The following is a 12266-nucleotide window of genomic DNA, read 5'->3' on the forward strand; positions in this document are numbered from 1 at the left end:
GTATGGCTGTGAGAGCTGGACTATAAGGAAGGCTGAGCGCCGAAGAATTGATGCTTTCGAACTGTGGTGCTGGAGAAGACTCTTATGAGTCCCCTGGACTGCAAGGAGGTCAAATCAGTCAATCCTAAAGGAAATCAACCCTGAGTGCTCATTGGAAGGACAGATACTGAAACTGACGCTCAAATATTTTGGCCACTTAATGCGAAAACTCCCTGGAAAAGACCCTGATGCTGAGAAAGATTGAAGGCAAAAGGAGAAGGGGACGGGAGAGGATGAGATGGCTAGATAGCATCACTGATGCAATGAATATGAACTTGAGCACACTCCGGGAGAGAGCAGAGGACAGGAAGGCCTGGCGTGCTATGGTCCATGGGGTCAAGAAGAGTCGGACATGACTTAACGACTGAACAACAACCCTTTCATGACATCCCAAATCCACTACCTGCCCTATGGTAGCCAAACCTCAAAATAATCAATCGGTCAGTTTCACTTTAGGGCTGTGGCTATGAGCTTTGGGGCTAGATCAGTACTGAGTCCCAGAGTTGGGGAAAAGGCGGGAAAATCATCATCATCATCATCATCATCATCATCATCATCATATATCAGGGGTTCAGAACTGAACTTTGGCCCTCCCGGGTTCACAGTCCAGTCCCCAGAAGGCCCCACTCCCTTGCCCTGGTCCCACCCTTTCCCTGACCATGGATTGTTTGGTGGTTTCCCAGCTTTTGTGCAGACTTTCCCCCATTTTAAAAGGTTAAAATGCCTCTCCTAGGCTTAGTTACTAGCAGTAAGAGCTTTAAACTAAAATGCGCTGGTATTTTTGGCATTTTGGCCCCACCCCTTTTGCCTTTGGCCCACGCTCTACTTGAATGTGGCCTACGAAGCCTTCTTCAAAATGGAATTTGTCCTGCAGGATGAGAGAGGTTCTGCACCCCTAGGCTAGGTGCAATGGAGGCTGGTGGCTCTGATGTATAGCTCCTTTAGTGTTCCGGCAGGTTCTGACTGAAACCTGGAGCAGATTCACCATCACACTGACATTGGCGCCATGAGGCTCCGCTGGCTAGGTGGACAGTAAACTATGCAGTAAACCACCATCGAAGCTCAGAGATTGAGCTTCGATGAGTGGTTTACTGCATAGTTTACTGTCCACCTATATATATATATGCCTATAAATAGGGCATATATTTGCCCTATAGTTCTGAGGTTGTACCTAAGCAAGCACCTTGCCTCAAGTCACCCCCACCTACTCCACACTGCTTTGGGGCTACAGTAACAGCAATAATTTTAAAACATCAACACTAACACAGAGAGACATGCACTAAGATGACACATCATATTATATAATAATTAGAAATCCAAAATGAGTGGGGGGAAAGGGATTAGGGACTATTGGATGCATGTTATGATGTTACAACATTTCACAACATGAACAATAAATGAAGCTCGACAAGTCTGGGACAAAGTTTACATCACACAAAAGAATGTTCAAGCTCAGTGCACATAAGATTGACAGGCATTGTGAGAGCATTTAAAAGAACACAGAGGTTCTAAACAGTTCCAACTGATACAGTGAAACCAGTAACATAAGTGCATAAAGGAAAGGAACAGAACAAAGAGCTGGACCAAAAATGGTAAGTGAACAACAGACTGCCCCTCAAAAAATGGAATATAAAAAAGGCCTAGTAATATAAAAGTAAAAAACAAGTTATTTTAAAGACACAAGGACTATTATTAAAAAGGGGGAAGAGGATCTCTTTAGTCTCCAGAATTGTGTTTGCCCCTGTTATAACTTTATGGATTTCAGAAGTGATACAGCCCAGAAAGGGGAAACTTAAAAAGAAAACCCTCATCAATCTCATTGGTTCCCATGTTATAATATGCCAGGACCAGTATGACGAAATGGACCCAAATGTTAGTATTGCCAATGAGAGACAGCCACTAAAGGTGACATACAACATCAACAGAAAGGTGTACAATGAAGAAGAATTCCAAAAAGATCATGACCAAAAGATTTATTCTCAATCCAATAAGGAGCTTGACACCCCTCAAACTGGACGAAGAATCCAATGCAGGTAAGTGTCAAGACAACACTTCATAATTTGTACCTTAACTGAGTAGCAGGAATGTCAAACCATAGACCCCAATTTCTCATCGTGTATTAGAAACGGCTACTGCAGTTTACAAACTGTGCCTGCAGAGTTTGTATTACCAGTAATATAACAAACACACACGTATTTACATGGGGTTGTATCCAATCTTAGTATAACTTGTGTACAATTCATTTCAATGGATCTACTCTAAGTAGAACAAACATGGGATGCAACCCATAGTAGGATTAAACTTACAGGTAAATGTAATTAGGGGGGGGAAACCCTTTTATTAGGATCACAAAGCAGTGAGCAAACTCCTCAGAACTCTTAGTCAGACTTGATGTTTAGTAGATTTTTTTTTTAAATGGTGGGAGAGAAAGACATTGCAATGGAATGGGGAATGAGGAAATTACCTTGGTGGTTGATTTGATTGCACCTGAGCGTTCTCGCTGTGTTTGTGGAGCTAAGCTTGCTCCTTGGTGGTTCAAGGAGTTGGAAGCAATGAAATGACGGGGCAATGACAAGAGAGAAAGTGGCAGAAGACTCATAATGAATCCAATTAAAGATGTACTAGAGTTCATTTTTGTCATGGAAAAGGCTCCAACCCCTTGTCCTCAGAGGATCCTGACCCCTTGTAACTCTGAAGAGGATTCAGAGTTAACGGGAGAGGACTCAGCCATGGAATGCCATCACAAGGCTTCCATCTCTCCAGGACTCAGTTCTCCAGAAAGAAATCAGCTCCCCTGTATCCAGAGGAAGCTGCATTACCATCTTTAGACTCTGAGGATTTAGGCTATGAAGATACTAGCATGCCACACCCATTCGCACATAATTGCAGCCTGAGATTGCTAAAACAGACCAGGCCCCTTTAAGAGAGCAAGCCTTAATCAGTTGGAAGGCAGGGCCAATCAGCCTAAAACCAGCTACACTTTTATAGAAATAGAATGAATGAATGAATGAATGAATGAATTTAAGCCCCACTGTTGCTCTGCTCTTCGTTGGAGCAACATACACAGACAAGCCTGTCTGACTTACAGCCCCATTCAGAGCTTTCCATGGTGCTGATCTATTCCTATTCCTGAAACCTGACCTTGCTGTCCATTCCTGAAAGCTGACTTTGCCGAACACCCCTGCCCTTTGCCCCACAATCCATAGGTAAACCATGCAACCCAGGCCTCACTAGTATCTAAACCATGCTAAACCCTTATCACAGCAGAGACAGAACAAAATAATGTTAGAACATGTGGCCCTCCAGATGTTGTTGGAGTGCAACTCCCATCAATCCTAGCCAGCATAGCCAATGGTGAGAGATCATTGGAGGTGCAGTCCAACAATATCTGGAGGGCCACACATTCCCCACCCCTGTTTTAGAGAGTATTCTATTGCAGTGATGACAACAAAAAAATCTTATTATCTTGTCACCAGTGCATTTGTGCAGAGTCATCCCAGTTTTTCTGAGTACTCAAAGGATTGTTATGTCTTGGCCATCTCAGGACTCAGAAGCACAGTATTATGGTGGTTCTGGTCCTTCCTGGAGGGATGGTTCAGTGCACCAGCTACATCCATTCATGGAGACTGCAGATATGGTCATGGTAGCACATGCCTTAGTTATATCACATTTGGACTACTGCAATGCAATCTACAATGGGGCTATCTTTGAAAAGTGTCCAGAAACTTCAGTTGGTCCAGAATATGGCAGCTAGGTTGTTAATTGGAGCTATCTATCAGAAGTATGTGACTCTTCTTCTTAAAACTACACTGGCTTCTGGGCTGTTTTCATGCCCAATTCAAAGCACTGGTGATAAAGCCTTTAATAGCCTTTAAAGGGACCTGGATACCTGAAGGACCATGTTCTCCCATATGAGCCTACCTATCTGTTAATATCATCAACAACGCATACACAGGTTATATTGTTGATGTTTAGTTCATACATTGCTGTGTTATGTATCATAAAAAATACATTAAAAATTAAAATGCTTTTTCCTAGTTAGAACGATTATCTAGCTGCACAGTCCAATTTGTTTCAGATTCTCATGTTCACGGTTCAGGAAGTTAATTGTCAAGATGTTTCCCATTCTAAACTGGCTTTGTTCCTATCGGGTCACAGAATGGATTCTAGGAGACATACACGCTGGCATAAATGTAGGGATGGTTCAGATTTTTCAAGGTAAGTAAGTTCTTTTCTTATTTCTACCTATTTCTCCCCCATTTACCTTTGGCCAAATTGTGAAGATTGAGAGGTCTGCCTTCTGATAACGCAAGCTTCAAAAGTGGATAGTATTCTATTACATAATAGAATCCCCCAGTCTTTTCCATCCATATGAAAATGTCCTTGACCAGAGTCCCACTTACTCCAGAGAATAGTTTGTCCTCTTTGTAGCAGACAGAGGCACATTAGGAAGCTATCAAATAGCCCATTCTGACAATATATACAAGAAAAAGCAGATTGGGAGTAGGTACCCTTTTAAAGGTGTGATCCTATGCACATTTAGACAGAACAAACTCCTACAACTCCCAGCATTCCCTAGCCAGCATGCCTAGTTGGGGAATGCTGGGAGTTGTAGGACTTCTTTTCTGTCTAAATGTGCATAGGTTTGCACCCTAAAGGAAGTATGTACACCTCTTTCCTCAGTCAATGAAAGAAGAATTTCAGTTGTTTCCAAAGTATTAAATTGAAGTAGCAATTGTATGAACATAGTCTAATATCAGATAGGTTCTGATTCAGGAGATGAGGCCAAATTTGTAATCAAATAATTATTGATCATAATAACGGGGCAGGGTTGTCTTGCTTCCCATGGGTTTCCCCCACTCCCTACAAGTACATATGGAACTTGTTGCTTCAGCACCATCTAATCAATATTTTGGTATATTCTTTTAAAACACACATTTTTTCCAGGACTATCAGGAATATTGTTAACTGGATTACCACTGCCAGTTATCAATAGTTTTTACTCTGCATTTTGCTGCTCTTTAACATATGTCGTATTTGGAACATCACGCCATGTGTCCATTGGTAAGTACTGTTCTACTCTGTTAATTCAGTCTATGGTGTGTATAGGATTATTTATTAACAGAGGAGGTAGGCAGAGCCATTTTAGAATTTGTTTTTATGAACTGAGACTTTCTAACTTGTCTATCAAATTTATTTATTTCTAATAAATATTTGGCTCCCAAGTCACTTCTGTTTGTACTGAAGTATTGTTTTTTATTATTATAATCTCCTGTGCTAAAACGTTATTGCCTATGTGGAGAGGCTAGCATAGACGTTCAGGAAATATCAATAACATTGTGTCAGTTTCAAATTCTCTTCACCTATTAAAATGGTCCGCCCCCGGAGAGTAATGGATTCCGATGGATTCCAGAGGGTTCTGGGGGATTTTCCTGGTGGTATGGCTGGTGCTCCTGTCGAAGCCCAGGTCATTCTGTGGAATGCAGAGATGACTCGGGCAGTTGACACGATCGCGCCCAAGCGCCCTCTCCCTCTGAACAGAGCCTGGCCAGCTCCTTGGTATACACCTGAGCTGAGGGCAATGAAGCAAGAGGGGAGATGGCTAGAATGCAGGTGGAGGAAAACTCGTGCTGAGTCTGACCGAACACAGGTAAAAGCCCACTATCAAGCCTACTCTGTGGCAGTGAGGGTGGCAAAGAGACAGTTCTTTTCCACCAGCATTGCATCTTCTCAGTGTCATCCAGTGGAGCTTTTCCGAGTGGTTCATGGCCTATTACATTCTGGGCCAGGGAGAGAGATGGTGTAACCCTTGGTAGCATGCTGTGACAAGTTTGCATGGCACTTTGAGGATAAAGTCGCTCAGATTCATCATGAATTGGACACCACGATTAATGCAGTTCCATTGGTAGAGGCGTTCAGAGCACCGTCTGGTCCAGTTTTATTGGATGAGTTTCAGTTACTGAGGCCTGAGGATGTAGACAAGGTGCTTGGCCAAGTCCGATCGACCACTTGTGTGCTTGACCCTTGCCCTTCATGGCTTATTAAATCAAACAAGGAGGGGATGTCCGGCTGGGTCCAGGAGGTTGTAAATTCCTCCTTGAGAGAGGGAGTGGTGCCTGCCACTTTAAAAGAGGCAGTAATTAGACCACTCCTGAAAAAGCCTAACCTGGACCCAGAGGATGTTAACAATTATAGGCCAGTGGCCAACATCCCCTTCCTGGGCAAGGTGCTTGAGCGGGTGGTTGTAGGACAGCTCCAGGCACTGTTGAATGAAATGGATTATCTAGATCCATTTCAATCGGGCTTCAGGTCTGGTTTTGGAATGGAAACTGCCTTAGTCGCCCTGTGGGATGACCTCTGCCGGGAGAGGGACTGGGGGAGTGCGACCCTGTTGATTCTTCTGGACCTCTCAGCGGCTTTCGATACCATCGACCATGGTATCCTTCTGGATAGGTTGTCTGGGTTAGGAGTTGGAGGCACTGCACTGCAGTGGTTCCGCTCCTACTTGGATGGCCAATTCCAGAAGGTGGTGCTGAGGGATTATTGCTCTGTGCCATGGCAATTGTGCCATGGGGTTCCATAGGGCTCTATTTTATCCCCCATGCTGTTTAACATCTACATGAAACCACTGGGGGAGGTTATCCGGAGGTGTGGGCTGAGGTGCCATCAATATGCAGATGACACCCAGCTCTACCTTTCTTTCTCATCAAACCCAAGTGAAGCAGTGGCTGTTCTGAACCAGTGCCTGGGCACGGTAATGGACTGGATGAGGGCTAATAAACTGAAACTCAATCCAGACAAGACGGAGGTACTGTTAGTGGGTGGTTCGTCTGCCCGGCTAGGTGATATTCAACCTGTTCTGGAGGGGGTTGCACTCCCCCTAAAGGATCAGGTTCATAGTTTGGGGGTGCTCTTGGATCCAGAACTGTCACTTGAGGCACAGGTGAACTCAGTGGCACGGAGCACTTTTTATCAGCTTAGGCTGGTATACCAACTACGCCCTTATCTGGACAGAGATAGCCTAGCTACAGTTATCCATGCTCTGATAACTTCTCGTCTGGATTACTGCAATGCGTTATATGTGGGGCTGCCTTTGAAAATGGTCCGGAAACTTCAGCTGGTCCAAAATAGGGCAGCAAGATTGTTAACAGGGACTGGCCTGCGAGCTCATATTACGCCAGTACTTTTCCAGCTGCACTGGCTGCCAGTCCATTTCTGGGCCCGATTCAAAGTGCTGGTGTTAACATTCAAAGCCCTTAATGGCTTGGGGCCAGGTTACCTGAAGGATCGCCTCCTCCCATATGTGCCTGCCCGGACCTTAAGATCATTGTCAGCGGCCCTTCTCTGTGAGCCCCCGCCAAAGGAAGTGAGGCGGGTGGCTACTAGGAGGAGGGCTTTTTCTGCTGTGGCACCCTGGATCTGGAATGAGCTCCCTAGTGAGGTTCGCCTGCCACCTACATTGTATTCCTTTCGGCGCCAGGTGAAGACCTTTTTATTTTCCCAGGCATTTTAGCTTTCTAAATTTTTAGCTTTGCTGTTTATAATCTGTATTTTAAACTCCTGCACTGCTGCTAGGTTTTATTGTGGTTGTACTGTTATATTGTGGTTTTAATGTTCTATATATTTTAAATTGTTTTATTGTGTGTTGTTTGGTTTTAATTTTTGTGAACCGTCCAGAGAGCTTCGGCTATTGGGCGGTATAGAAATAAATAAATAAATAAATCTTACTTAGTTTGATTTATTGTTATTTCATTACAGAAAAGTTATTCTTTCTCCTACATTTCCCCCATAGTTTTCCTCACAGTTAACTCATGGCTAACTTTACCTTTGTTTAGGTTTACACAGAACTATATGCAAAGCATTAAAACTTAAATAATTGAAGTATTGTTGTTTTGTTTAAAAAGGGATGAGACGGGTTATTCCTCTGTGTGAGGAGAGCAAGTTGCAAAGGGAGCCCTTGCCACCCTTCCATTCCCTGTCATGCACCATGATATGGTAAAGGATATGCAAACATTCCTGTCAAATGAACTGAGAGTTAACATTAGGAGATGAGGCCATCTGCCTCCTTGAGTAGTGTGTGAAGAAGAACAAGGCTGTCATGGCTTTTAAAGACAGCTTTTGGAGTCACTGGTGTTTGAGGCTCTGGGCCAAAACTAAACAGTTTGGGTTTCCTTCATACAAAGCTAATGTCTGTTCTTTGGTGGAAGCTAGAGAATACCTATGAAACTTTGTTACACATAGGGTAGCCACACGTCTTCCTTTACAGAAGACAGTCCTCTGTTTGAAGGGCTTCCAGAAGACTGTTCCCTATTTGAAGGCCTCCTCTATTTGGAGGGCTGTCCTGTCCAATGGCAGTTTAAAGATGAAGAACCGTAAGAACTGTTTGCACCTGGACAGCAGACTGAGTGAGACACACAGGTCACCTGGCCACAGTCCTCCACACCATAGTGAGATGTACTGTACTTCTATTTAAATTATAATAATTATTTCTAAATGTGTATCTATACGTATTGATTAGTATATACAATTTTATGCAAATTGCTATCCTCTTTTATCCTCCTTTTTGGTGATGCATTTCCTATTGTTTTGGCAATTCATAAGTGGCCACCCTAGTTACACATGTGATATAGCCAGGCCATTCCTGCTTCTGCTCAGAGCAGTGCAAGAAAAGAGTGGTCCACTGGATGTTCCAAAGTAAGGCCTCTGCTTAAAATGAACCACTTGGCATGGCAGGAGAGGCCAGGGTTATGCTGGACTCCTACAGGGAACCTCAGTGCAATCTTCTCTCTGAGTCTGCACATGGAGGAACAATACCGGCTCCAGGTTTTGGGAGGCCCATGGGCAAGGTGCCCTTGAGTGGACCCACCTCCTCCTCGCTACTGCTGCCACTGCCCGTGCTTACCCTCTCCCTTTGGGCCCAAATTCCACACAGGGAGAAGGCAAGATGAGCTGGAGCAGTTGTTCCTTCTTGCCCTGTCACTGTTCACTTGCTTAGAGGGAGCAGATGAAGAGGCAACAGGACATCAAAGAGGATGAGTGGCAGAGCCAGCAAGAAGGATTATAGCCTGTGATGTAGTGGTGAATTTTGAAGTGCAGGCTCTTATCATGACAGTCCCCATAGCCATGCCTCTAAGGAGAGTCCAAAATGGAGGCAGCTGTGTTGATCTATATCTATAGATATGTGTGTGTATTCACACACTCACGCACACACGCACACACACACACACACAAAAGGTCAGCAGTACATCACATAAAAGCCCATTTATCAGCTGATGGTCATAGAAGAGAGAGCTGGCAAAGGCAGTGTAGTGGTTAGCATGTTGACTTTCACTGGAGAGTCCTGAGATTGCATGAGAAAGGGAAAGAGGGGGACACAGCATGACCCCAAAGAGCATAAGACGACCAGCTCAAGATCTTCCAGGAGTTTCTTTTCTGAGTACCAGGGAGAAACAGTTGATCTCAAAGACAGCAAACCAGTTCTAAAAGTTTTTATCTCCATCAGAAGCAGGCCTTTTGTGAAGCTAATGAGTCTTAGTTGCCTATTCAGGACTGCACCATCCAAAATACTTTGCATTACAACAGGGATAGCTAACAATATTATATTGGTGCTGAGAAAATCCATTTCCCTCCAGCTAGTGCAGCTAAACTCAGAGAGAAGAGAGAAATCGGAGGGGGTGGCAGATGACATCATCATCCCTGCTAATCAAAAAGTCCCAGTGCTTCAACCCCTGTGAGCCCCATGACTCCATGGCACCACTGGTCTCTTGGCAGCCCAGGGCAGCTATGCACAATAGGTACAGACTGGCTGTCTAGTCTATTCCTTCTGTGACACATCTTGAAAGATATCTGACAGCTTGAGCACCTTGGTGGAAAGGTGAGGTATAAGATAAATGTAATAAATAATGAAACTAGTGGTTGGAATTGCTGTTAGCTTTATCTTTAGGTTTTTTTTCTTCTTCTTCTGGCAACAGGTTCTTTCAGCATTCTGAATGCAATGGTGGCAAACTTTCAGAACACACTTAATCTCAACATTAGATTGCCAGGTAATGCCAGTCTGGCCAACTTCTCTGATGAAACTTTTATGAAGAATTACATGGAAGCATTAACTTATACTGCATCTACAACATTTTTGGTTGGGATTATTCAGGTAGGAAATGCACTTGGTTTTAATTTCTTATTATTGTGCTTTTAAAGAATCCTGAACTGAATCAGTGATGCAGAATGGAACATTTTCTGTGGAATCTTATTGAAACTGTTTTTTTCCCCCTGTGGAAAATGTTCCATTTCTTAAAATAGTTTCATAAAAATTAATGAGTAACATAATGAATGGATTCAATACTAGTAAATGTGACAGATTCAAAGCTCTTACTCTTTTCAGATAACTATAATCCTCTTCCCATGTTCCATCCACATGTTTCATCAGATGAAAAGAGGCTGTAATGTTCTGGAGTTGTGATTGGGAGGCTTGCCGTGACTTGTGTTCCTGTCTTGGAGTTGTGATCGAGAGGCTTGCCATGACTGGCATTCCAATAGACTGGCATTCTGTTGTGTATAGATGTAGAGCTGCTTCTCATATTCCACTGAGCATGCGGCAGCAAATAGTGTGATTGTGATGCCCTACATTGATTGAACATATGGACAGGACATGAGAAGAGGATTTATAGTACCCCAGAAAAATGTATATATCTCATACTCACCTCTTTGAGCGTGCTAAATTTAGTGAACGGTTTTCAGTGCCTTCATTTTTCCCCTTAAAATGTCTACAATGTAAAGGGACTATAAGCTATTGAATCATTGTGTCTTAAAATATTCACATGTATTCCAATAAAGTTCATTCCCAAGTAAAACCTTGATTGCATCTGAATATGACATTTAGAGAGCAATCCTATGACCCTGGGGATGCCTTCCTGGGGCCATAGGATTGATTGGGGGGGGGAACCTCTCTGAGGTATTAGACAAACTTCTGACCTTGGACGGTTTTCTCTGACTTCAGACCAACCTTCCTGGCCATTCCCAGCCACCATAGAGGTTTCCATGGGAGCTTCCTCTACAAGGTTCAAACTCGGACCTTGTAGAGTGGGTGGGGGGGAGAGGTGTGTTGGCGGTGTGGCAGTGGGCATGGAGAGAGCAGCCCTGGATCCAAAGGATCCATAGTCCTCTCAGCCCCCAACACAGATGGGAATTTAGACCAGCTCTAAACTGGGGAGGGCGGGAATGGAGAAGGGGAAAAATATACCTCTGCCATTCTGGGATTGGATCATTTTATCAATATTAAATGTGATTTGTTTGTTTATTTATTCCTAATCAACTACTTCAGTTCAAATACCTTTGACTACTGGAAAAACTTCTGAGATATTTATACAGCATATAAAATTGACATCACAAATTTAAGGGGCTGTAGAGTCAAACAAACATGCTAAGCAAGATCCTGGTAGATTTAGGGCAATGGAAATATTCCCAGAAAAGTTTTCAGGAAAAGTTCCAGTTAATTATTTTTCTGGAAAACTTACGTCACTGCTTTGACCTAACCAACCATGTATTTGGGTTCAGATTTCTAGTGGAGAGTAATTGCTTTTAAGATCATATAAGTATACTGCTGCCATATTCAAGTTCCTCAAATCTGGGGGCCATGATTTGCATATTATGGAGATTATTTGCTAATTATTGCAATCATGTGGTGGGTTGGGAAAAGGTTGAGAGCCCCCCACCCCAATTTCCCATTCCAAGGGCATCTCTACACCAGCCTAAAATCCTGCATTTAAAATGGACCTTTCTGCTTCCGTTTTAAATGCAGGATCACAACAACTCCCCTTTTCACATGCTTCCTTTTCCCCCAGCCCCTTCACCCCCCCCTTCTCCCCACATCTGAGACTTCCATTATCTTTCATTGATCTCACTCCTCTTCTTGCCGCTTTTACTCTTTTCACAAAGGAAACTGAAGCAGAACACAATGGGGTAATTTGATAGCTCATTATCTGTGATCTATTTAATAATGGAACAAAGGGCATTTAGTGCAGGAGACGCCTTGAATGATCATGGCATTGTGTAAAGAGCCCGCAAACTTCCGTGAAGGCGCAATCTCAATCACAGGATAAAACCTCCATGTGAAGAAAGCCCAAATCACCCCCTTTCAAAGTTGATTTATACAAAGGAAACAAATGGTTGTGTTTTCTTAGATGCTTTTCCATGTATTGCATATTTGAATCCAAAGACTAAATGAAAATTAA

The 12266-nt window shown here is 43.3% G+C and overlaps 1 protein-coding gene across 1 annotated transcript in view; it reads left to right on the top strand.

Moving 5' to 3' along the window:
- Positions 1 to 1896: 1896 nt before the first annotated feature.
- The window catches only part of SLC26A8 (solute carrier family 26 member 8), a 52450-nt gene continuing 42080 nt past the window's right edge, over positions 1897 to 12266 (top strand). Inside the window, exons 1-4 of the mRNA XM_084851644.1 lie at positions 1897 to 2072; positions 4118 to 4257; positions 4987 to 5103; positions 10011 to 10186. Of these exons, the coding sequence (XP_084707770.1) occupies positions 1900 to 2072; positions 4118 to 4257; positions 4987 to 5103; positions 10011 to 10186 (606 nt within the window). The 5' untranslated portion in view covers positions 1897 to 1899. The remainder of the gene's footprint in view (positions 2073 to 4117; positions 4258 to 4986; positions 5104 to 10010; positions 10187 to 12266) is intronic.

This window comes from Heloderma suspectum, chromosome 4, assembly GCF_057233095.1.
Source record: "Heloderma suspectum isolate Gila_16-S chromosome 4, 16-S_ref, whole genome shotgun sequence".
NCBI lineage: Eukaryota > Metazoa > Chordata > Lepidosauria > Squamata > Helodermatidae > Heloderma > Heloderma suspectum.